Source organism: Rhincodon typus, chromosome 7, assembly GCF_021869965.1.
Source record: "Rhincodon typus isolate 14 chromosome 7, sRhiTyp1.1, whole genome shotgun sequence".
Taxonomy (NCBI): domain Eukaryota; kingdom Metazoa; phylum Chordata; class Chondrichthyes; order Orectolobiformes; family Rhincodontidae; genus Rhincodon; species Rhincodon typus.
Window position 1 is genome coordinate 84,994,156 of NC_063338.1, and position 27,953 is coordinate 85,022,108.

Below are 27,953 nucleotides of genomic sequence, written 5' to 3' on the forward strand. Positions count from 1 at the left end.
AGGTTTTAGGAGTCATCAAGCAGTAAACCAGTGAAAGTAGAATCTGACTGAATTCCCCTAAAGTACTTAATCCCATCTAAAAGCTACATTTTTATTCATTAATTCACATTAAAGACAGCTGACCCTTTAAATTGCTGTTAATCATGTGAATTAATGAATAAAATGTTAGTTTTTAGAAGGAATGAAGTACTTTAGGGGATTTAAATGTGTTAAATGGGCATTTGTGAATGAGGGTGTAGTAGTTCCAAGTTCTAGCAATGCTTAACACCTATTTTATCTTCTTAGAACTGTGACATTAAAGGACAAATATTTGGGAATTAGGAAACTATCAAGCATTACTTGTACCAATGAAAGATGTTGATGCAACTTTGTATGTGCTGTCAGGTGCATAGAGGACCACTATAACTAATCTGCAGTCTGATTTCTGACCCAATTCTGCATCGTTTCTTTACTTTAAGTTAGACATCCTATATTAATGTTGTATTATCATTATCATAACTACAGCGATGGTAAAATAGTGTTAATGTCTTGCAAAAAGTAGAACATAGAACATAGAACATAGAACATTACAGCGCAGTACAGGCCCTTCGGCCCTCGATGTTGCGCCGACCTGTGAAACCAATCTGAAGCCCATCTAACCTAAGCTATTCCATTATCATCCATATGTTTATCCAATGACCATTTAAATGCCCTTAAAGTGGGTGAGTCTACTAGTTTTGCAGGCAGGGCATTCCACGCCCTTACTACTCTCTGAGTAAAGAACCTACCTCTGACATCTGTCCTATATCTATCATCCCTCAATTTAAAGCTATGTCCCCTCATGCTAGCCATCACCATCCGAGGAAAAAGGCTCCCACTGTCCACCCTATCTAATCCTCTGATCATCTTGTATGTTTCTATCAAGTCACCTCTTAACCTTCTTCTCTCTAACGAAAACAACCTCAAGACCCTCAGCCTTTCCTCATAAGACCTTCCCTCCATACCAGGCAACATCCTGGTAAATCTCCTCTGCACCCTTTCCAATGCTTCCACATCCTTCCTATAATGCGGTGACCAGAACTGTACGCAATACTCCAAGTGAGGCCGCACCAGAGTTTTGTACAGCTGCAACATGACCTCATGGCTCCGAAACTCAATCCATCTACCAATAAAACCTAACATACTGTACGCCTTCTTAACAACGCTATCAACCTGGGTGGCAACTTTCAGGGATCTATGCACATGGACACCGAGATCTTTCTGCTCATCCAGACCACCAAGAATCTTACCATTAGCCCAGTACTCTGTATTCCTGTTACTCCTTCCAAAGTGAATCACCTCACACTTTTCCGCACTAAACTCCATTCGCCACCTCTCAGCCCAGCTCTGCAGCTTATCTATGTCCCTCTGTAACCTGCAACATCCTTCCGCACTATCCACAACTCCACCAACTTTGGTGTCATCCGCAAATTTACTAACCCATCCTTCTACGCCCTCATCCAGGTCATTTATAAAAATGACAAACAGCAGTGGCCCCAAAACAGATCCTTGAGGTACACCACTAGTAACTGAACTCCAGGATGAACATTTCCCATCAACCACCACCGTCTGTCTTCTTACAGCTAGCCAATTTCTGATCCAAACTGCTAAATCACCTTCAATCCCATGCCTCCGTATTTTCTGCAATAGCCTACCATGGGGAACCTTATCAAACGCTTTACTGAAATCCATATATACCACATCAACCGCTTTACCCTCATCCACCTGTTTGGTCACCTTCTCGAAGAACTCAATAAGGTTTGTGAGGCACGACCTACCCTTCACAAAACCGTGTTGACTATTCCTAATCAAATTATTCCTTTCTAGATGATTATAAATCCTATCTCTTATAATCCTTTCCAACACTTTACCCACAACCGAAGTAAGGCTCACTGGTCTATAATTACCAGGGTTGTCTCTACTCCCCTTCTTGAACAAGGGGGCAACATTTGCTATGCTCCAATCTTCTGGCACTATTCCGACAGACAATGATGACATAAAGATCAAAGCCAAAGGCTCTGCAATCTCCTCTCTAGCTTCCCAGAGAATCCTAGGATAAATCCCATCTGGCCCAGGGGACTTATCTATTTTCACACCTTCCAGAATTGCTAACCCCTCCTCCTTATGAACCTCAATCCCGTCTAGTCTAATAGACTGTATCTCAGTATTCTCCTCGACTACATTGTCTTTTTCCTGCGTGAATACTGACGAAAAATATTCATTTAGCACCTCTCCTATCTCTTCGGACTCCACGCACAACTTCCCACTACTGTCCTTGACCGGCCCCAATCTTACTCTAGTAATCCAGAGAGACAAGCTAGAGCTCTGGGGACCTTTATGTTCCACATGGCAGCTGGTAAAATGGAACTTTAGTTAATGAAAAATCTGTAATTGAAAGCTAACCTCGATAACGAAACAATCAGAGATTGCTGTAAGAACTGACCCTGTTTTATTAAAGCACTTTAGGGATGGAAATCCACCCTCCTTACCTGGTATGACCACATGTGACTCCATGCCACCAGCAATGAATTTGATTCATAAATGCTCACTGAAGTGGCCTGGCAAGCCATTACTTGCAATAGCAAATAGGGGTGAACAGCAACATCTGGCATCACCAGTGGTACCCACATCCTATGAAAGAATAAAAATCCAGTGTGTTATTTGCAGTGCTATTCCAAGCTTATTTTCTAAGCAGTACTTTTAAACAACATGCTGGGTTGTTAGTTGGGTAGATTCAGTTGAATCTACTCTGCAACATTATTGGATAACTATTTAACCATGTTCTTTAGTATTTTATATCAGATTAAGTTTGAAATTTAAAGACATTTCCCATTTCTGCAACAGTCGGGATTTGACAACGTGTGTGTGATTTTGATTTCTCCTTCCTTTAAGCACAATTTTGTTTGCAAAACCTGTAATTTGGTGCACGTCAGAGGTAAATTTTAAGCCATGTTTGATTTTTTGCGGGCGAGATGAATGCAGACGCCCAACATTTTTTGAGTACTCAGAATCATGTCCATATTCCCAGTGTGTTGCTAGATGGCTCAACTGTGTAGTATTCTGATTTGCTATCAGTTATTTTCTGATTTTTAACTGGTATGAGTCACCACAAGATCACTGGTTCTAGATACTATTTATTTAAGGAATGTGAAATGAACAAGGCAGTAGACAGGTGTTTCAGGGCAAAAGAATCTCTGCATTTATTTACAATACAAAAGGTAAGTATAACACAAGAAATATAGGTAAATGCAATGAACAGGGAAATTGACACAATCAACTACACCGAAGACAGTAATACTATTAAATACAGTATTAGCTAGATTAAACACGATTAGAAACTGAATACAACAGTTTTAATTACAGAACCTTTAATCAAACTTCCTACCCTTGGGGTCCCAATGCACTGTCACTACCCGCCTTTCCCTCCCTGCTAGCGAGGTTAGAACTTTGAGGTCTTGGGAGTTTCAGCTCACCATTCAGAAAAAAAAATGGTTTTAAAGTATGCCCAGTTGCTGACGTTCCTGCCATTGGTTATCTTGGTTTCGAACAGGTCCGTGTCTCGGAGCTCTTGTTCAGATAGCACTTGGTTAGCTTTGCTCCCTTCTCAGATGTCCTTTGTTTGGATGATGGTCTTGGTTTGACTTCCCTATTCTTGGTTCTCGGTGCAGCCATTATGTTTCTTGGTTCCGAAGCTGGTTGGTGGGGCTGGCAGGCTGCGGGAAAGCTGTTTGTGCAGAAGCTTTTTGTTGAGAAAAAGACTCTCTCCGCCAGGTGAGATCAGAGCTAGCAGTTATACAGACTGCGTGCCTTGTTATCTCCCCTCAAATCTGTGTTGTTCATTGTGTTTCTGCTGTTTCCTTCTGAACTCAATTGGTTTCCCAATAATTGAGCATATGTGTGAAATCGTATCTCTTAGGGCCCATTATTGTCAGTGCTGGGTAGCCCAAGGTATAGAAGCTGTCTCGGGCTAGACTTTGTTTCAGTTGATTGTTCTTTCAGAATAGAAGTATAAGTTGTTATTTCAGGCTGAACAGTGGTTCCAGTTAGCCATCATAATTAGAATAGAATCAAATCCCTAGAGTGTGGAAACAGGCCCGTCGGCCCAACAAGTCCACACCGACCCTCAGACCATCCCAACCAGACCCATCCCCCTTTCTCCCACCTAATCTACACATCCCTCAATACTACAGGCAATTTAGCATGGCCAATCCACCTAACCTGCACATCTTTGGACTGTGGGAGGAAACCCATGCAGACACAGGGAGAATGTGCAAACTTCACACAGACAGTCGTCTGAGGGTGGAATCAAACCCAGGTCTCTGGCACTGTGAGGCAGCAGTGCTAACCACTGTGCCACCATGCTGCCCCTGAGGTGTGTTTGTGTATTCTCCACAGAACATATTCCAATTTTCATTTACACTTTAGCAGTGTTGAAAAGTTCAACAATACTTTAGATTATGAGGAGTTTTTCTCAATCTTACACCTGTTCAGGTAAAAAAGCGCCAATAGAGGTTGGAAGACTTCAGTGGAATTAGACAAACGTCCTGGCAACCAGTACTTTAACAGTTGGGGTGGGGGTGGGGGGTCACGGGTACATCATGGGACTGTTATTTAGCAACTTGAAATAAATCTCCACTTTATTTGGAGTGGAACACCACTTTGAAGAGCCCAGGAAAAATGGAATCAAGCAGCAATGTCGCCATTATGCAACAATAAGCACAATGCAGCATTTGTAGGTTACTACATATTGGGTTAGACAGCTGAGATGGCTGGATAGCGAGTTTGCGATGCAAAGTGACACCAACCGTGTGGGTTTAACTCCTGGCTGAAGTTACTATGAAGGACTCTCCTTCTCAACCTCTCCCCTTGCCTGAGGTGTGGTAACCCATTTATCCCTTTCCCTCAAAAGTGACCACAAGTATGGCTACGTTGCAATATTGTTTCTGGTAGAACTACTCAATATTAGTCTCATTGAACTTATAGGCTAGATAAAAAATGTTTGTTGTTTTTATTTAATCTTGGCTTGCGAAGAATCTGACGCCTCTTTTCTCAATAAGCTTTTGCTCCTAAAAGTAAAATCAACCATTACTATGTTTTTATTTTTCTCTTCATATTTCTTTAGGGCAATGTAACTTTTTCATGTTCAGAGGCACATATCATTCCAGTCACATTCATGAGCTCCAGCAGTTACTTGTTGCTGCCTGGCACACCTCAAATGGATGGACTGTCTATCAGTTTCCAATTCCGCACTTGGAACAAGGATGGTCTCTTGCTGCACAATGAACTTCGTGAAGCATCTGGAACTCTACAGATTCATCTAAGTGATGGAAAGCTGAAAATAACCATTCTGAAACTGTCAAGGACCCAAACTGACATTGCTACAGGTAATTGCAACAGTTGATTACTTCATGTTCGGTGCGAGCAGAAATATTGAAACCGAAAGTCAGACAAATCTCCTAGGTTTCAGGAAAGCATTTTGGCAGACAATTTATTTTTCTTCCTAGGGGTTGTGAAAATGTCAGCGGGTTTTACGTTAATGCTTCAGTACTTAGCAGAAAATGAGTTTTGTAAAAGTTTGAGAGTTACTTATCAGGGAGCCCTACAGCTTCAATGCTTGGAATTTGGGGCATTAATTTGGGAGGTCTAGACTGTCAATCATGAACCCAGCCTGCATCATCTGCACAGAGAGCTAAGTATCAGATAAGCTTATGTCTCCTACCTCAGTCAAACATGCAGAGGTCCCAAAGGAATCCTGGCTCTGACACAACTAACATTCGGCCATTGAAGTCTGAAATCAGGCCTTTCGGCTCAAAATCAAAAAATGCTCATACAGAAAAGACCGTGAGCCGTATAAAAGTAAGAATATGCATTTATATAGCACTTTTCTCATCTTTAGGGCACCGCATAGTGTTTTACAGTTAATAAAGATCGATGGAATTTTTTTAAAGTCCAAGAATATACTTTATTCATCAAAAAATCTTTGCACATATACGTAGTCACAGCTCAATTCTGTACAGTGGCATATCAAGGAAACAAACAAACATTGGGGTTTGTCTCGATCCAAACAAACTGAAGTCATCTCTTACACAGACAAGACTATTTTCACATACACTTGAGGTACTGGGAGAGAATGGACCCCCAATTAACTTCAGCAGGAAGGCCTCAGATGGTGGTCATTCCCCACTGCCCTTTGGTGGTAGCTGCCCCAAGCTTTAGTGCTTACTTCAGCACCTAGTCGTGGACCTTGGAATGTGTCAGTCTGCAACACACAGTCGAGGTCAACACCTTGTCTGGAAGACCCACAAGTTCCAGGCAGATGGAATTATTGTCACTATTTGGTAACATAGCAGCCAATCTGAACACAGCAATGTCACTTAAACAGCACTGAGATGATGATCAGATAGTAATGCTGACTAAAGGAAGAATATTGGTCAGGTCACCGGGAATAATTTTCCCTGCTGTTCTTCCAAAAAGTACCATTGGATATGTACACTCATCTGAAAGCGAATGCAGGTCTCAGTTTAATGTCTCATTTGAACAATGACACCTGCAGTGGGCAGTGAACACTCAATTCTGTGCCAGACAGTCAAACTGGATCATGTGCTCAAGATACTAAAGTAGAGCATGACCCCACCATCTTTTGATTCAGGCAAGAGAACTGCTATTGAGTCACAACTGACATCTGTGTTCCTGTTCCAGGGAGCCAAGCATGGGTTTGGCTTATTCCTACCATATTTTACTGTGGGTGAGACATGACTCTTTCAGACAAATGATATGTCAAATTACAGCCTTTGTTGAACTGTAAAGTACAGGATTAGAAAATTACAATTTCCTTCCCCAGTGGCTTTGTGGGTCTACCTACAGCACATGAACTGCAGTGGTTTAAGAAGGCAGCACACTTCCACAGCTCCCCTTCTCCAGCACAACTGGGCTGGGCAACAAATGCTGGCCCAGCCATCAAGGTCTACATCCTATGAATAAATTTTTTTTCAGAAAAGTTGCAAACAGATTTAACACTTTTTTGTTCTGAGGTTTTCCTCTAGATTTTGATTTATTCTCACGATGCTATCTTTTTCTTGGATCGAACACAACTACAACGCTGCAATTTGTGCGACCAGAACTATCGCAATCTAAATTACAAACAAGTAACATTCTCTGCATCGCTTCTTGAATATTCATGAAAAGAGATGCACGTTCCTGAAGAATTTTGTCTATTATTCACCACAACAAATGCAAGATTGCCAAATTTGAAGCAATCGCTACAATTTGTAGTATAGGAGAAAAGGGTACTGATTGGTTAGGTTTGATTGGCTGAAGTGTGGCAATGGAAAAATCAGTGGGAATCTATATACTCCCACTTCCCCGTATAATTAAAATAAAGCACAAGGCACCTTTTTCTAGTGCAGTAAAAATTGTTATGATCACAGGAAACATGGCATTCATGCATTTGTCCTGATGAGTGCAAAATTAAAAGCTTTGGCAACTTATCTCTCTTTTCAGCACATCACTTCATCACAGTGTTGGGGCAAATATTGGGTATGGCATAAGTTAGGCTGAGTTAGAATGAAGTAGTGAGTTTTAGTTAGTTTATAAGCAGCAATCATTTTAAGATTTTATTTAACATTCATTTTCCAATTATTCTTATTCAAGAATTAAAATGTAGTTTGGAAACACTCAAGCAAGCTCAGAATACTGCTATAGCAGGCCGACTGAACTCTGTGAAAATGCAACATGAACCAGCACTTACTCTGAGGCATTATTTGGAGTGGAGTGTGATGGCGACCCTGTACCACTTTGAACAAACACTTATATGATAAACCATGGGGATTTTGCCAAGGGTAGGATTGAAGTGAAGGCTCTGGGAAGCAGAAGGGGGAATGGATGGGAACAGAGTAATTAGACACCTCTGCTATTTTGGATTATGCAGTGGTACTGGTATTGGACTGGGGTGGATAAGGTCAGAAATCACACAACACCAGGTTAAAGTCCAACATGTTTATTTGAAAACACAAGCTTTTGGAGCCTCATTTTTTCTTCAGATGCCCACTGACACCTGAAGAAGGAGTGAGGCTCCAAAAGCTTATATTTTTAAATAAACCTGTTGGATTATAACTTGGTGTTGTGTGGTTTCTGATTTTGGATCATGTGAAAAACAAAGTGTTTATCTGAGCAATGTAGTGTCTTTGTGACTTGCAATGTATAAATATCTGAGATTTCTCGCTGATGCTGGAGCTCTGTCTCCGAGTCTTAGCAAAGTAAACAACCATTTACCTGCACCTCAGTCTCCTGAGATTACTTTGTAAAATAATCTGCCTTCAATAGTAAATTCAGTTGATTTGATTGAAGCGTATAAGATCTTAAAGGGTCTTCTTAGAGTGCATATGGAAAATAGATGTTTCAGATTCTAGAATCTCACTGTTTAAAAATGTAGGTGTCTCCCACAGGGATCAGGAGAAATAATTCTTAGAGAGGGTTGTGAGTCTTTAGAACTCTCTTCTTTACAAGGTACTGAGAGACTTTCAATTGATTTAATGCAGAAGTAGATAGATTCTTGAGAAGAAAGGGAGGGGTGTGAAAGGTTAGCATGTGTGGCTGGGAATGTAAAGTAATCAGATCAGCCAGGACCTTATTAAATGGGAGAGAAGTCTCGTGGGGCCGAGTGGCCTACTCTTGCTCTTAAATTGAATGTTTGCATGTTCTCTGCATTTTTATTTTGATTGAAGGCTTCATTTGTTTTAGTACAATATTCATTGACTACGTTTAACCCCTTCCCTATTGCTAAATCATGATATGTTTCAATGTAGGTTCAATCACTGGATTTGTCTCTGAGGACGTTGGCTATTGTAGCAATGTCATTTGAAGAGGTTCAACCACTGTCAGTAACATTACTGCAACTAAATTGCCTAACTGCTTAACCTATTAAAAAAAAAGAAACTAACTTGCATTATGTAGTAACTTACGATCCCAGGAGCTCCCAAAATGATTCACATCCCATTAATTTTGAAATATAGTTGGTGTTGTGACAGCAGTTAATTTCCTCACAGCAAGATCCCACTAATAGGAGCAGAGAAAAATACCAGTTAGTCTGTTTTGAGTTGAAGGAGAATGTTGACCAGGATATCAGAAGAATTCCCCGTTCTTCTTCAGATATGGCTACAAAATCTTTTACATTCACAGCGCTTAGGTTTCACACTTCAACAGAAAAATCTCACCTTTCCTGGTACAAGACCCTCACAATATTGTATTGACTCACACAACATTATTATAGCTCTTACAAAAACAGAAATTGCTGGAAAAGCTCAGCAGGTCTGGCAGCACCTGTGGAGCGAAATCAGAGTTAACATTTTGGGTCAAGTGACCCTTTTTGTTTTTGCTTCTGATTTACACCATCCACAGTTCTTTCGGTTTTTGTTATTATTGTTCTATTTAATCCAAACATATTGCTGTATTTTTATTCTGTTGTTCTTAAAATTCTATTATTACCAACAGGGATAGGGTGGATAAAAGGCATTGAAGAGTTTGTTTAGCCACAATTGTATTGAATGGCAGTGCAGACCTGAGGGGCTGAATGGCCTACTTCTGTTCCTATGTTTCCAGCTTATTTGGATCAGATCACCAGATTTTCATGTACAAACTGTCAGTTCAGTTGTTGCATAGAATAGTATCTTACTATTTCGGTTTTTATTTAGTATTTAACTCACTGCCACGTCTCTTCTCGGCATGCCCACCTTGAAGAAGTTCTGCTTCTCTCTCTGACAGATGCTGCCAGACCTGTTGGACTTTTCCAGAAACTTCTGTTTTTGTTCCTGATTTACAGCATCTGCAGTTCTCTTGGTTTTTATTTAGTACTTACAGATTTTTGCAAGTCCACTGAAAGTCGGTATTGCGGCTGAAATTCAATTATACGCACTCTCCTGCTTCTAAAATAAAGTTAATAGACTATATTTGCTCAGTTAGGTGATATGGGTAAGGCATTTTACCTGCCAACTATCCTTCAACTCATCCCGCAAACCAAAACAGCTGTTATTTTGCATAACTTTACACTCCTATGAATGGACAAGATAGTCATAAAAAATTATATTTAGATACATCAAAACAGATTTGGAAGACAGCTTGGAAGTAAATCAGGTTTTGAATTGAAAATAACATTCATCCAACAATATTGACAGAGATGGATATGTAGATCGTCAGCTCCAAGACAATATCTTCAAGGGCTCAACAGAATCAGGCACAGTTTCCTTCGACTGCAGGATAAATCATGTGGTATTGATTTTCTCAAAAATGAGGCAAGACATCCCAGTGAGGTCAGGAGAAGCAGAAGACTGTGCTCTGAAAGACAACCCCTGTTGACTGAAGGCGACAGGAGGAGTAGGAAGTTAACAGGGCTGAAATCTCTCTTCGAGGACATGGGAAGGACACTGGAGTTAGCAGCCAAGGTCAATGTTGGAAAAACATAAGCCCAGAATATTTATGACGAGAGCAGGTTCATACTGGGAAGGTTAATCTTGAAGCCCTGAGATTCAAAGGTAACCGGGGAAAGCTCAAAGATAAACAAGGCCATGCCATGGATAATTAATGGCAGGTTAAGGGTTATGTTGTGGAGGTGCTTTTGAAGTTAGGGAGCGTGTACCATTGCACCGGGGGGGACTTTGGTCTATATGGATATGGGAAGAATTTACATCCTTGCTACCCACTTGAAATGCTGCAGTCTATTTGGTTTAGGTATTACCCACAATGCTGTTGGGTGGCATATTGGCTAAGTGACACTGAAGAAATGATGGTATATTTCTAACACAGGATGGTGTGAATTTTGGCAGAGAACTTGCAGCTGGTGGTGCCCCAATGCATCTGCTGCCTTTGTCCTTCTAAATGGGAGATTTTGCAAGTTTGTAGCTGCTGTCGAACAATTTGTGATTTGTTGCAGTACATCTTCCAGATAGTGCACAATGCTGCTACTATATGTTGGTGGTACAGGAAGTGAATGTTAAAGTTGTTGTGTGGGATGACGATCGAGCATACCCATCATCCTGAATGATATTTCTGTGTGTTATTGGAACTGCACTCATCTAGCGAAGTGGGGAGTGTTCCATCCCTTGTAGGTCTTGTAGGTGCTGGACAGGTTTTGAGGAGTCAGTAAGTGAGTTACTCACCTCACAATCATCAGACTGCGACTTCCTTTTGTAGCCATATTATTTTGTATGTCTGCTCCAGCTTAATTTCTTATGAATTGCAACTCTCAGAGATGTTAGTGTTGCTGAATACCAAGTGTTGAATTCTCTCTTGTTGTGGATGGTCATTCCCTAGCACTAGTGCAGTTTAAATGTTAATTGCCACTTATCAACCCAAACCAGAATAATGTCCTGATTTTGCTGAATATGGACATGGACCATTTAAGTTTCAGAGGAGTTATGAATGGCACTGAACATTGTGCAATCATCATTGGGCATCCCAACTCTGACCTCATAGAAGGAAGATGATTGATGAAGCAACTAATATAACTGGAACTAAGATCTGAGGAAATTCCTGATGTCTTAAGACTGTGACATCTTTTATGAGCTAAATATGCCCATTTAATACAGATTACGTGTTATGTTCAGTGATCAGAGGCGTGGAAGACTGGAGAACCATACAGATTCAGTCTCCAATCATGTTGAGTTCTTAACATTGGCGATGCTTTTGCAGGAAGAGAAGAATATGTCCTTTTAGTAAAGAAGAGACATTGATTTTGGTGTAGAGAAAAGTGGGAGAGCTGGTTGATTGGGTGTGGAATTCGTTCCTGGTGAGCTTCAATTTTCCACTTCATGATGTTTCCTTAGGAATTGGAATCAAGAGTTGATCTTTGTGAGTCACGTACAGCAAGAAATTGTAAGGGAATGTGAAAAAATGCCGGGACTCATGAGTAATAGATGACTCTTCTTTGGAGTTGTATCAGTGTTCTTCAGAGCAATCCTATAGCTTTTCACAAGTAATCTTGTGTAGATAACTAAGTTTCCTATCCTATCCTACAGAAAAAAAAGGATGGATTCTGACTACACACTGGATGTGATGCTGTCATAACAGCTTCACTAACCTGTCATGCTTGTAAGTGAAGGAGATAGCACAATGATCAGGATTTCTGCTGTGGTTTTCCCTTTTATTTCAGAAAATTGTTGATGGCTAATGACAGTATGCACTTTTCCTTATTGGTGCAACAGAAAAGAAGCAAAAAAATTACCCTTACCCTGACCTGAAAGCATGAAACTTGTCCAAGACATTAATTTTGCTACTACCTTTGGTCACACGGTGTCTTCCATGAATCAGAGTGGATGGTAAAATCCCCTCCATAACACAGTATGTAGGATTTGTTCAGCATGTTTTGTATCTACCTCTACCTGTTCTGAATGTTCTCTCATTACATAAGTGGTTCTTGAAGTCACATCTCTAATGCAGATCAGAATATAACAGATTTTTTAAAACTAATTTTTAGGGTGTAGGCATCGCTGACAAGGCTGTAAGTTATTGTCCATTCTAAGTTGGTCTGTAAATTTAAGGGTAAGCCACCTTTTAAAACTATCAGCACCAGTTTCACACAAAGAGTTGATCTTAACAAGTCGCTTCAGACGGCTGTTAAGTGCAACCAAAATTGATGTGGCCCTGGAGTCACATACTACATAGTGCGATAATACAATGGCTTTAAGAGGTGTATTTTGTGCTGGTTTCTTTGAAGAGAAGTTTTAAGACAAAGGTTAAGAACTATCTATTGAAAGCTCATAAAGTAAACTGTGTTTATAAAGTAATAAAGTGAGGCCTTGGGTTTTTTGAAAAGTAGGAACAATCGAAGCACCAGAACCAGGTTTATTTAGTTTTAGCTTTTCAGTAGCAGCTCCTGGGCTCTTGAAGCTGAATGTGGAAGCTGCTTTTGCTCTTACAGTTACAGCTAAAAGCTGGGGGTTCTCTTCCTGCTGCTAGAATTGTATGTGAGATGATCTATTTTACTGAATTTGCCTTTTACCAAGGTTGTGTTTATGGGATGTTATTAGATTGGAACAATTACTGTTTAGTAGTTAAATAATCTATTATTCTGTTAAGTTTTCCGATGGATGTAAGTTATTGCAATTTCTTCTTTCTTTTGTTGCATTTTAACTTTAGTGTGTGAATAAGGTATGTTTTGCTTCAAATTTGGGAGTGTGACCAATCAAATTGCATCTGGAAAGCAACGCCTGGCACTTGCCTTTAAAGTAAGAAAAAGTTAGGGTCTAGGCTATCTTCTTAATGTATTTTGAGGGGGTTTGGTCTGGTCCGTAACAACAGATTGTAAATAACAATTGCTTCTTTCCAATAAAGTCATTCGTGAACCAGTTGGGAGTTCTAACCACAATCCAGCAGCTCCATAGAATAGAACAAGTGCAGACTTCCAACTGAGAAATTAATAGCTAAGTCTTCTTACCAGTGACTGGTAACTGTGTCAATAATCTATCAGGTCATCTAAAACTTGCATAGACATTGGCATATTCTCAGCAAGTTCCCCCACCTGAATAGGTTTTCCAATGGAACTTGCCCACTGCAGGCCAGTGCAATTTTGGATTGCTAGCTGAGTGACCCAGTTGATTAAAAAGAATGTATTCAGGGTGGGGCTTGTAATCACTGGGGAAGAAGAGCCCAGGGTATCAGGTGCTAATGTTATTCTAATGGATTCCAGACAAGGTCAATTTGCTTTTCCTCCTCACAAAGACAATTTACTTTAAAGGGTCCTTTTCTGATATTTCTCCAGATTTTTCAGAAGGGTCATGCCCACAGCAGACAGCAAAATTAGCCTCAGCAGCTTGTTTTGTCTGCACAGTTGTAAGGAGTTTTTTGGCACATTCTGGATAAAATGACAAGAATAACACAAAAGATGACAAATTTTCAGTGTTTTGTTTGTGCTTGGTGTAAATTTCTGCCATCCTTTCCACTAGTTTTACAAAAACATTGCAATGGCTACTGACGATGCCAATTGGCCACACACATCCCCAGATTGCAGAAATCAGCATCGACAGTTTCCGCAATTACTGTATCTATTGAAGCTACAAAACAAAATGGAGAACGTCCTGTGTATGGGTGGCAAATAAACTGCTTAGAAAATTTTAAAGCTACAGTGCTGATAGAAAGCCAGACATCCACATCCCCACAGCAACACATCTGATGATCACGGCGGGCTTATAGCAAAGCAGCAACTTACTTCTAAAATTCACTCTCTAGATGGTTCAGTTAATCATTGCTTATGTAATTGTGAGATTTGTAAAATAATTAAACTGAGAAAGGATGGAATTGATATACCGAACATATTTTATCAGAAAAAAATTAGAATTTTGCTGAGAAGAAAGACATTTAGAGTCATAGGGTTTTACAGCACGGAACCAAACCTCATGGTCCAACTCATTCATGCCAACCAGATACCCGAAATTAATCTAGTCCCATTTGCCAGCATTTGGCCCATATTCCTTTAAATCCTTCCGATTCATGTACCCATCCAGATGCCTTTTAAATGTTGTCATTGTATCAGCCTCCACCACTTCCTCTGGTAGCTCATTCTATACAATCTCTGCGTGAAAATGTTTCCCCGTAGGTCTCTTTGAAATCTTTCCCCTCTCACCTTCTAGTTTTGGACTCCCACCCTTGGAGAAAGACCTTGGCTATTCACCCTATCCCTCATGATTTTATGAACTTCTATAAGGTCAACCCTCAGCCTCCGACACGCTTGGGCGAATAGCTCCAGCCTTTCCAGCCTCCCCGCAGAGCTCAGACCTTCCAATCCCAGCAACATCCTTGTAAATCTTTTCTGAACCCTTTCAAGTTTCACGACATCTTTCCTATAGCAGAGAAACCAGAACTGAATGCAGTATTTGAAAAGTGGCCTAACCAATGTTCTTACAGCCTCAGTTTTGCCTAAGCCTTTTGTTTTCTTATCATAGAACCCTCCAGTGCAGAGAGAGTCCATTTGGCCTGAGTCTGCACTGACCCTCTGAAAAGCATTCCACCTCGACCCGCCCCATCCCCATAAGCCTGCATTTACCATGGCTAATCCATCTAGCCTGAGCATGCCTAGACTCTACAGGGCAATTTAGCATGACCAATCCACCTAACCTGCACATCTTCAGACTGTGGGAGGAAACCAGAGTATCCAAAGGGAATTCATGCAGACTTAGAGAGAATGTGCGGACTCCACACAGACAATCACCCAAGGATAGAATCAAACCTGGATCCCTGGTGCTGCCAGGGAGCAGTGCTAACCACTGTGTTATCTTGCTGCCGAATATGCAAATACATTTGAGCAAATGTCCAGGGGATAAATGAACATTATAAAATGGATGCATTTTGTCTCTGAGTCAGTACTTGCATCCAAAGTCGTAGCACTATTTGTTTAATTCTCATTGGGTATCTGGAATTTTCATCACATGACTTCTGCCTTCATGCTTCTCCCATTAAAGTTTATTTTGTGGTGCACTGTTTTCCTAAATCAATTTGAAACAACTTTGTAGTTACCTCAATTGAATGATAGTTAATTGTAAGTCTACAGGCTTTTTATTGTGGATCCATAATTTTTAATGTTAATAATTGTTTAAAGTGGATGAAGAAAAAAATCCATGCTATTTTTGTTTCTAAAGGCCCCTGTGTCTTTTTTCTTCACTCTGGTTTGGTCAATCGATCAAGCAAACAATCAATCCCCAATTGATTGCAGCAATTTCCTGGAGGTTAATTTTCTATTTCTAGAGCCTACAGGACTATCCTGGAGAGTTAGCAGCCTTATTGAAAGCACCATCCATGTAGTAAAGAATCTGAATTACACAGAAATGGAAAATGGAGGCTGATTTTGGCTATTTGTCCTTTCAAGGCTGCTCATCCATTGAATATGATCATGCCTGATCATCCAACTCAGAATCCTGTTCCCACTTTCTCCCCAAACCATGGAACCATAGAGATGTTACGACACAGAAGGGGACCATTCAATCCATCTTGTCCGTGCCGACTCAAAGATATCCAGATGCCCTTTCTAATCCTTGCACACAGCCCATACCTCTGCAGTTTACAGCACTTAAGATGCAGATCCAGGTATTTTTAAAAAGAGTTTAGGATTTCTGCCTCCACCATCAAATCAGGCAGTGAATTTCGGACACTTACCACGCTCTGTGTGAAAACATTTTTCCTCACAGACCTTCTAATCCTTCTGCCACTTAGCTAGAATCTATGACCCCTAGTTTTTAGACTCTTTGCGAAGGAAAACGGGTTCCTCCTGTCTACGTTATATCGACCGCTCACAATTTTGTATACCTCAAGCTTGTCACCCCTCTGTTTTCTCTGTTCCAAGGAAAACAACCCCAACCTTTCCAATCTCTCCTCGTAGCTACAGTTCTCCAGCCCTGGCAACATTCTAGTAAATCTTCTCTGCACCATCTCTCGGGCAGTTAAATTCTTCCTGCAATGTGATGACCAGAACTGCACACAGCATGCCAGCTGTGGCCTCACCAGCGTCTAACACGGTTGTACCATTTGATACCTTTAGCCCAAAGAACTATGTCTAACTTCTTCTCGAAAACATTCAATGTTTTAGCTTCAGCTGATTTCTGTGGTAGAGAATTCTATAGCCTCACCATCTCTGGGTGAAGGAATTTCTCCTCGTTTTAGTCCTAAATGGCGTACCCCACTTCCTTAAACTGTGACCCCAGTTATGGACTCCCTGGTCATTGGGACCATTCTTCCTATGGTTATCCTGTCTAGCCATGTTAGAATTTTGTAGGTTTCCATGAGATTCCTATACACCCCCACCCCTCATTCTTCTAAACTCCAGTGAATATTGCCTGAAGATTAGCTTGAATTAATAGGATTCCCATTTGACTCAGACTGATATTTTCACCATTTCTTTGCAGAGGCTCCCAGCGCAAATGAGGGCAGAGTGGGAATGAGGCAGTAATTCCAACACCTGCCTTTATATTTTCATTTTGTTACTGCCCTATTTTTGGCAAGGTACAAATGATATCAGGTTGGAAGTCTTTAAGATATCTTTTGGTCCAGGATATCGATTCCCAAAATTGGACTCCGTTGTATAGTTTTATTGTGTTCAGTTTCTATTCTGGTATGTTTACTTCAAGCTGAGTTGTAGACAAAGCAGTTCCACTTGTTTTTTTGCACAATATCAATAACTAAAACTACACTAAAAACATCAATAGAGTATAACAAATGAACTGAGGAAGAGATGACAAATACTTTAATTCTGAGTGTAACAACTTTATGGCAATTCCTATAATGTGAGCACAGCTTAGTTGCACAGCAGCAAAACCATTCCCCAGCTGAAACATCTGTTAATAATAATCCATTAAAATGGATATGAAATATGGTTATGAATCATTCGCTTGTGGTAGCGAGACATTTTTCCTTCCTTTATTGCCTCTGTTATTTCACCAAGTTAAAATAAAAGAGAAGTTAGTACTGCTTTGTCTTTTTGAGACATGTGCTGTGCAATTTATAACCTTCACTCTGCTGTTTGAGGAGTTTGTTGAGATCAAATTCTTGTCTCATTTGTTCATGATGGAGTCAGATGTAGCAAAGAGACCTTGCACCATCTGGAATTTCAAAGCTGCTGCACTTCAGCTCTTCAGAGCATTACAGAAAATCGTTAAGTTCTCAAATAGACATCACAGGAGCTGCCCTTCTGTGGGTTCTGTTGACAGCAATAAAATCAAATGATAGAGTTAGGGTTACCACCTTTTACCAAATCCCAAATCCCAAAGTGAAAACAAAGCTTTAGGAAAGGGAGGTGGTGGGGGTGGGGGGTAATACATTATTGGAGAGATGTTTGAGAAAAAATGCATCAAAGTTTATGTGAAGATAAATTACCTTGCAGCTTCAACATTCATCTGTTAGGAAGCTACAGTTGTTTCAATGCAGAATTTGCTGGTTCTTTCTTCTCTAACAATCCTTTGTGTATACAATGTGAGTTGAATTTTCCCATATTTTGGCTAAGTGTCAATTTCAGGGTGTTTCATGGGGGGTTTCCCTCTGGGAACCTCACTGCTTTTCCTTAAACACTTGTCCACTGTTTGCCGCATATCAATTATGTACCCTGCCTCCACAATGCCTCTCTCGCACAATCTCACAATCAGCAGAGGTGGCAGTGTTTCCAGTGGCAGGAAACTCTGGCAATTGTGCCACGGGCACTTTACTTAAACCTTAGCTGGGCACCATTTCACACGTGGCAAGCCGGCGACTGGCCTGAACAGTATGTTACTCCCTCACCATTCCAAAGGAGACAGCTCATCATGGCACCCTGCATTGCAGGCAGGGATCCGGAGGTCCTGCTGGACTTGGGGGTGGAGAGGAGAGCCACCCTATTTCCTCAGGACTGCTAATTTCAGTCCATGACACCTGACGGTGCTGGCCTGGTTTCAGGTGGCCACCCGGGTCAGCATAGTGTTCATTGTCCAGTGGAAGTGCAACAATGATGCAGAAGGCAAATGACCTTCTGCACTCCACAAAGGGAAGCAATCTTCGGTCTGCTACATCACATTCATTCTAACACCACTACACTACCCTTCCCCCACCGAGGCTCGTAATCCACCTGTCTCTCACTATTGCATACAGTATATTCCCTCAACATCTCTTACTCATCCCATTCCCCTACAAATGGATACGCTTCTACACACTCAGGACACTACATTGATGTAGCACTGTACCATGCAGCAACATGAATGCTCCCCTTGACTGTGTCATGTTGGCAAAAGTGGAAAGTTGTCTAGCTTTATGTCTGCACTAAAAAGCAAGACAAGACTGAAGTGATGTGAGTATCCAGGTAAGTGCAAATTGAATGAGCACTAAGAAAGCACTGTGCTTCAATGTGTAAGATGATTGTGTGTTCCTACACGTGAAGAGGCCTGGCAACAGCATTGTTATAAAAAACAAAAAAAAACTGTTCTGAGGAAGGGTCACCGGACACCAAACATTAACTCTGATTTTTTCTTCACAGATGCTGCCAGAATTGCTGAGATTTCCAGCAACTTCTGTTTTTGTGAGCAGCATTGTAATGTTAGGTGTCAATGAGCTTCAGGATGCAGTATTGAAGGAGCTGAACTATATTATAAGTTTATTCGAGTTGTGCTGTGATGTTAAGGGTGGTGTTTTGCCAATGCTGTCATCTGTGGATGGAGGCTGGAGGTGGTCAATGCCGACGGAGTACGCCATGAGATGCTGGGGAATGATGGCTAGCATGGAATCCTGGAGGAGATGTCAATAAATTACATCACTGACAACCACGCCGGCTTTTAAGTCGGGAATTGCCACAGTTTCTTTTCCCAATGGTTTCCGGATGAATAGCAAACAGCATACAAATGAAACAAGTGTAACTAATAATGAGATGATAGTACATGCTTACTAAGGAGATTCTTATCTAGCCTTTGAAGCCTTAAGGATAAATTGGACTTCCTTTTCTTGACATGGAGAATCTTATTTTCTCATTCACACTGTTGGGGTGTCCCTGGCTGAAGTGAAATAAGATGGTGGAGAAATATTTTTAGCTGAAGCCACAGCCTGTTTAATGTGGTATGAAAGTAAATCATAAGTCAAGACAATTGTAGCTCTGTAGACAGAACATATCCAAGATAATATGATTAAGATAGCACACAAAGGGTCTTACAATGAGTGCACAAAGTGTCCTGTTGCAAACTCGTAGCTGCAGTTGTTTATACAGAAAAGCTGGATAAGAACACCCTTCAGTCTGCTGATAGAAGAATTCCACTCCTTGCTGATTTAAAGTTCGAGATTCATCACAAACAGATTTACTTTAGTTAAAATTCCTAGATAATCATCATTATGGATTTAGAATATATATACATCTCACTTATTTTTGGAAAAAATACAATAAGCATGAAAGAGATTCCACTAAATTCCTATGGACAGACAGCCTTAGACAGTAATGAGAAGCCCCCATCCAGCTAGCAGGGAGGATTGAATCACACGTGCGCAGGTCTGTGTTGGAATATGGTTTAATAAGATAAATTGTGAAAGCTCAAGGATGGAGATAAGGGTGTTTGTAAACATCATGCGATCATGGAAGACGAAGGGTTGTCAATAGAGTTGCCCATCATTATCCATTCAGTCGCATGATTAAGCTGATTGGATAATGCAGTTGGTTTGTAATTGTCAAAGGTGGGCTGAAAACAAATGTGTAAAGGTTTATGACTTTCCTTTGTTCAGGGAAGAAGTTTTTGAACTCTCAGAGGTTTTTTTCCCACCACTGTGACTCCAATAAACTGCTTGATGCTGGAAGTGCAGTCCAGGTATTGAGTGATTTATTTCATCATCCTGCCCCAAAAACACTATATTCTCCTAATATTCGTGCCACATCATGGCCTTACCCATGCACCATGACCCCATGAACCCCCTCCTTCATATCAACCTGTGTCTTTCTACCAACCACCATCCCTACTCCTTGTTATTCCTGTTCCAAACTCCTATGTTAATAATGCTAACCCCTTGTAATCCATGTTGCACTCCATCAGACTATAAGATATAGGAGCAGAATTAGGCCATTCAGTCTGTTGAGTTTGCTGCACCTATTCTCAACCCTATTCTCCTGCCTTTTTTCCATAACCCTTGATCCTCTTACCAATCAAGAGCCCACCTTATCACTCTTTGCCCTGACACCATCTATGTCTACTCACCAGTATCTACCAAAGGCCAATCTCAGGTCACTTCCCAACAAAGGAGCACTGCTCCAAAAGCTTGTGATTTTAAATAAACCTGTTGAACTATAACCTGGTGATGTATAACCTCTGACTTTGTCCATCCCAGTCCAACACCTGCATCTCCACATCAGTCTCAGGCCAATGCAATCTGACGCTCAGTAAAGGTCTCTCTGCTATTCTCCCTGCATTTCTCATCCTATTACTATATTTCTTAGTTCTTGTATGGTCGGCTAGTGATAACAACTTTTCCGTTGTGCTTTAACTAAACCTGCCATAATAAGTAGGAGTCTATCAAATCTCCCCTCAATCTCTGTCACTTTGAGTAGAACAGGTTCTCTAACCTAACATCGTAGCTAAACTTCCTGAACCCTGGAATCATCCTGGTAAATCTCCCTTGATCTCATTCAAGGACACTCACATCCATCCTAAAACGTGGTGACCAGAAATTGACACAATACTCTAGCTGGGGCCAAACCCGGTAGGACACTTTAGGCGCAGCGAATTCCCACAATAGTAATGAGCAAGTGTGTAAAAGTGACTATTTTACAATATATTTTACATCAGTTACTGCTTCCGCTTTAAAGCCAAGTACTTAAATCTGATCACATTCCTGTGTAATTACTCGAGTACTTTCATTGGAGAAATATTCCAGCTTTATTAGAATGATCCAACATGAGGTTGAAATAAATCATTTCTAAATTTGTAGAAAGAGCTACCAGCTTGTTGCGGATACAGTTTTCCCATTTGCCTTGAGCAAACATTGGAGGGATAGACATGTTAACAGTGGGATCTATCACAAAATAATTTGATTCCACTTTGGAATAAGTGTAATATAGATGTTGATAGATGTTTGTGTATTTGACTCATAACTCAAAATGCAATTTGTAAAGTTTTTTGACATCTAACCTTAAAAGAAACATTTTTTGGTTTTATTGTCAGTTTGCAACATGAATTTGATTTTTCATTCTCTGTTTGGACAGATAAATACGAAGATATTGGAGAATTGCATTACATGGTTATAACGATTGATAGTTTATCATTGTTCTGCAACAGAGACGAACCAACTGAAAGCTCATGAGATTATTATTGTTATTGCACTTTATTCATGAAACATAACTCAAAAAAACTCCCCTGATGCCTCAGCAAATTTGTCCAGTGAGCAGCTGACTCATGCAAATTCAAGATGTACTAAGTTTGATCTTGGAGTTATCAAGTTTAGCAAAAGGATGCTGCACAATTGGCCACAGCGTGCGTGTTTGTGTGTGTGTGTGTGTGTGTGTGTGTGTGTGTGGATATCAGGAGGCACTGGATTAGATGTACAGTGATTTTCTTTCACTATCCAGTTATTGCAATTGCTGTTCAGATTTTGTGTTTTCATTATAAATTACTTCAAAATCAGGACTAATATTCCTGAGCAATACATAGGGAATGGTGAAGTGCTATCTTTAACTGAGATGTTGAACCTGCTGCTTGTGCAGTAAGGGCTGGCCTCTACGGAGAGTCTGTGGAAGTGTGAAAATAGCAACAGGGGCCTGACACCAGGAGTTCTGATCTAATTCCCAGAGTTTACGATTTTTAGCAGTGCCTTTTAAGGGTTTGTGGGCTTGCAAGTTCAGGCAGCAAGCCCCTATTCAGCATAGTTGGCTGGTTGGCTGGGTCCATTGAGGAGATAGGCATAGCCTGGTCCTCCACAATTTTCGTGGCACCATCTTGGCTTTTCAAAGATTTGTTGTCCATGTTCGTCATGAATCATAGTCTGGCTAAGGGAATGTTTTAAAAGGTAGGTTTGAAGAATCTCGTTACCCCACTGTGAAACTGTGTCTGCCCACCAATGCTGCATGGGCTGTCATGTTTTTCATGCTTAGCTATGGCCCCACCCATATCTATGATCCCTGAAAGCCTCCATCCCTAGCTATGATAAATGTGATTATCCTATGAATAGAATGAATGTACCCTACTGTGACAACAACAACATTTTTTAGGTAAGTCCTTAAAAAAAATTATTCATTCATTCATAACCTACCAATTTCTTCTAAGAAAAAGACTCTTTTCAATGCAAGCCAATAAAAGTGTTAATCATCCATGCCACTTAAGATAAGGCATAAATCACTAAAACTGCAAACATTTGAAATTTCTTTATCTTATACAAAGAATTAAGTGCAATAGATCTGTGATCTGGATATGTCAATCAGGCAATGCTTGCCTTTGGACTCAGCTGTTTCAACACTCTAATGGATGTCTGTGCTCTTGAATATGTCTCAATATACATTTGGGAGGGGCCAATAGTGGTCAGGGGAGCTTGTATGTGGAGGGGCATGAGGTGACATAGCTTAGGCAGTGTGTGGGGAGGGGACTGGGTGCAGTGAAGTTTTATGAGAGGTGAGGGCAAGAGGGCCTGTCTGATTTTATTATAACTAGGACAAAGTCCCAAACACTAAGGCGGACCCTTTAAACAGCCCTTGGACAAGACCCACACCAAATTCATTTCATACAGGTACATTTTAAATGATAATATGAGCTTTTTTACTGCTAATGAACTTTTTCCTGGCTTGGCTGGCCCGACTGCTGCACACAATGTCCTCCTTGCAGTGGAGACCATGCCCAGAGGAACATTTTCCTGAGGCAGGGAGATTGGGGAATTTATCCAAAACCTACTTCCAGCCTCAAAGATGAGAATCCAGTCCAACCAATTCCAAGGCAGCATTTTGCAGGAGAGCAAGGACTGGTCCTTAATCAACATCATTACATCAGTCATTCTGTTGGGTTTTGCTTTCAATGTGGGAGCTTGCTGTGCCTGCTACATTGCTGATATTACAGTAGTGACTGCATTGTAAATTCTCTTATTTGGCTATAAAATGTTTAGGAGCACCTGAAGATAATGTATATCCATAAAAATGCAAATATTCTTGATTTTCAAACTGGAAATAGATTACTGCACATATCTAATCTTGATAATATTTCTAGCATAATGCTGCTTCAACCAGCTGTTGGTGACTGTCAAAATCTTGGCTGAACTGGTGAACAAGAGCCCAGATGGCAGTATTAATTATAAGATACAAAAGTACCGAGTGGTCCGTTGGTAATTCATGTTAAGGTCAATTTTCCATCTTCTTCAAGTAAAGAGCAATTTGAATGTTCCAACTGTTTCATATCTGACAATTAAATTGCATTTAATGAGCTTGATACGATGCAAACACATGCACACACAGAGCAGGTGGATTCCAGGTTCAACACCTGCTCAGCGTTGTATGAGCAGATTTCACTTCAGGCAGCTGTTATAATTGTCTCCAGTATTGCAGTGATGGTGACGGGGGCAAACCATCTTGACTGCTATCTAGTTAATCCAACCTGGAAACTAACTGTTGTGTACAAACTTTGTCTCTTGATACAGAAACAAATCAGCTTTTCGAATGACCGTTTAAAATGTTCATATATGAGAAGAATTTGGTTTGGGCCTTGTCCATATTCAACACATAATGGGTGCAAAGCATACTGATTTATCTGCAAGACCAAACTGCGAGACCCAGGATTGATCTCTTTGCCCTGGGGAAATGGTGTGAGGGCTAACGGCCAATATCTATGAATCATTGACATACTGGGCTTGCTTGCACACCGGGCTATGTGAAAATCCTCCCCAGAGTTTTGTTTTAAAGGAGGGGATGGTCCCTGGAGTGATAGAGTTATTGATGCTGAGTAAATTGACCCCATTCTTTTTGGTGCTTCGAAGAATGAGAGGTGATCTCACTGAAACATTTAAGATTCTGCAGAGGTTGACATTGAAAGTTGCTTCCTCTGTCTGGGGAATCAAAAGATGAGAGCACAGTCTCAGAAGAAAGGGCTGATCAGTTAGGACTGGGATGAAGAGCAATTTCTTTATTTGAAGAGATTATGAATTTTTAGAACTCTGTATACAAAGAGGGCATAAATGCTCGATTGTTGAATATATTTAAGACTGTGGTAAGGTATACAAGTTGGTCTCTCAGGCAATCAGAGATATGGGAAGTGGGTGGAAATTTGGCGTTGAAGCCGAAAACCAGTCATGATTATGTTGAATGGTGAAGAAGGTTTGATAGTCCACTCCTGCATTCATACCCTGTGTTCTTTATTTCATTCATTCGTGGGATGTGGGTGTTGCTGGCTGGTCAGAATTTATTGCCTGTCTCTAGTTGCCCTTGAGAAGGTGGTGGTGAGCTGCTTTCTTGAACCGTTGCAGTTCACATGCCGTGTGTTGACCAGGATTTTGACCCAGTGACAGCGAAGGAACAGTGATGTATTTCTAAGTTAGGATGGTGAGTAGCTTGGAGGGAAACTTTAAGGTGGTGGTGTTTCCATGTATCTGCTGCCCTTGTCCTTCTAGATGGAAGGGGTCATGGGCTTAGAAGGTGCTGTCTGAGGATCTTTGGTGGATTTCTGCAGTGCATCTTTTAGATAGAACACACTGCTGCTACTGAGGGCCGGTGTTGGGGGAATGGATGTTTGTGGATATGGTGCAAATCAAGTTGGCTGCTTTGTCCTGGATGGTGTCAAGATTCTTGAATGTTGTTGGGGCTGCACTCATCTATCATTGTCCTAACTTGTGCCTTGTAGATGGTGGACAGGCTTTGCGGAGTCAGTAAGTGAGTTACTCACTGCAGTATTTCTAGCCTCTGACCTGCTCTTGTAGCCATTGTATTTATGTGGTGAGTCCAGTTGAGTTTCTAGTTGTTGATAGTGGGGGATTCAGTGATGGTAATAAGGGGCAGTGGTTGGATTGTTTCTTATTGGTGATGGTCGTAGCCTGGCATTTATGTGGCACAAATGTTACTCAAATGTCAGGCTATGACCATCACCAATAATGACCGACCCCTGTGCTCATAGAGTCTTTAGCTAGTCACGTTTTGCACAATTGAAATACTTGAAGTATTGGACAGAGGTTGTTGTTAGTACAATCTTACAAGTCCACACTCATTAGTAGCATAGGTTCAAAATGTATGTTCCTCATAATTCTTTTTTGAGATTTGACTGTAAAGTGCTTGTGATTTGTAATCATAATATACAGGCCATCATGGGAAACATATGCCTCAATTTTAATTTCTCATTTTCAATCGTGTAAAATTATCTTGAAGGGTGTCAAAGCCAAGAGGCAGCGCAGTGACTGGAAATACTGAGGTGGGTCGATGGTGAACATTAGTTTCCAGTCAAAACATTCCCAGATGGATGACTTAGCTTGTCGTTACCTTACCTGTCACTTTGTTATTAACACAGCCAGCTTTACACATACCTCACTGAAATTCACCAAAAGTCCCTAGCTGCTGAGTAAAATCAACTCAGTCATTAAAAACAATTACCAAGAAATCGGTCACCAAAATGCAATCTGTTGTGCAGATTGCTGGAAACTCATCACAGCTGATATTCTGGAGTTTTTGAATATTACATTGAATTATTTTATGTGCTGGGCATTGAAAAGCAGCTCTAGAAGCTATTGTTGGTCAGTTAGTAATGTTCTTACTTCTGATACCACAAGGTTGTTGGTTCAAGTCCTAATATAGGAGGCAAACACAAAGTGTAAGGCTTGCCCATTTTTAGGCTGAAGTGTTATTTTAAGGGAATTTCATAGACAGTGTTCTGTTATTACTCACAACTTTATTCACGTTATCTTGCTTGCCTCATTAATTATGCAATCAACTTCATTAGGATCATGCAACAGCAACTTTCTATGGCTGTCCCGATTCTAAAGCTAAAGTTCTGCGGATGTGGGTTCAAATCCCACCATGGCAAAGGGTGATATTTGATTGCTATTAAAAAATATCTGGAGTAAAAGTAGTGACCATGTAATCACCTAAATTGACAATGGTTACATTAATAATGTTCTACCCAGGAGGAAATGTTTCATCTTTACCTCCATGTAACTCTAGACTCTCTGCAATATGGTTGACTCTTAACTACCCTTTGAAATAAACTAGCGACTTGCTCAGTTCAAGGACAGTTAGGAATGACCAACAAATGCTGGTCTAGCTAGTGGTGCTCTGAAGAAAATACCAGTAAAATGGGCAAATGACAGACAGTGCTCCAATTCATCATCTAGACTTCAAAACTGAGGTGCAGTATGATGAGAAACAAAAAACAAAAATTGCTGGAAAAACTCAGGAGGTCTGGCAGCATCTGTGGAGAGAAATCAGACTTAACGTTTTGGGTCGAGTGACCCTTCCTCAGAACTCCAGTATGACCAGTATGTTCACTTCCAAGTATTTCTTACTTTTATTGAATTTTCCCTCTGCTTGCCCACATCCCATAAACGAATAAAGGAAAACAACTTTGTGATTTGTATTTTTGTGAAAATAATATAACATTTCATTGAATACTTTCCTTTGAAAGTTGATTTTTTTTCTATTTATTGCACCCTCAAACTGAGAAATAAAGCACCCATATACAACAGATATTTCAAATCGGCTGCTCAACGTTCCTCAATTAATACCTAGGAGAGGAGGGTACAGATGGTGCCAAACACTGGGAACTGGGTCCAGGGAGGAACTGACCAGGCTTTGTGTCAGGAGTTGTTGATGTGATCAAGATTGATTAGCTAGTACTTTGGAACTGAAAAGCTGACTTTTATAAAGAAAATTTGAACTGTGAGGCTAATTTTATAACCTATTTTCTCTGTTTTCCTTAAAACAGAGACACCACTCTTATACCCGATTAACAAATAGTAGTTTCAATTTGCTTGAGAATCTCAAACAGGTTCAATTAACAATCAAACTGATAAGTTACAGTGAGAAAACAACTTAGGTACAAATCCTTAATTTTTAAAAAAAAATTGCTTTGTGGGATGCAGGCATCACTGGCCAGGCAGAATTTATTGCCATTTCTAATCGACCTGAGGGCAGTTAAGAGTCAACCACCATGCTGTGGATTTGGAGTCACATATAGGCCAGATCAGGTAAGGACTAGAGGACGAATGAACAGTTGGCTTTTTACAACAATTGACAGCTGTCATATGGTCACCATTAGGTGAGCTTCAAATTTCCAAAATTTACTGAATTTAATTTTTTTTTAGTTAAAGTTTCACCATCTGTAGTGGTGAGATTTGAACCAATATTAACCTGGGTGCAGGATTACTTGCCCAGAGAAATTGGCCCGACACCACAACCTCCCTCCACCTTCTGCTACTGCTTGAACTCCACATAGCTGCTTATCATTTGGTGTTATCCTTATCTCGGCTTATTAGCACACACTGTTCTTAAAGCAGTGACACACGAGCTGACA

General features: G+C 40.6%; 1 protein-coding gene across 1 annotated transcript in view; it reads left to right on the forward strand.

Annotated features, from left to right (window-relative positions):
* Positions 1 to 27,953, forward strand: part of LOC109917057 (contactin-associated protein-like 5) — a 651,846-nt gene that overhangs the window by 221,502 nt on the left and 402,391 nt on the right. Inside the window, exon 8 of the mRNA XM_048599256.1 lies at positions 5,141 to 5,402. Coding sequence (XP_048455213.1) covers positions 5,141 to 5,402 — 262 coding nt within the window. The remainder of the gene's footprint in view (positions 1 to 5,140; positions 5,403 to 27,953) is intronic.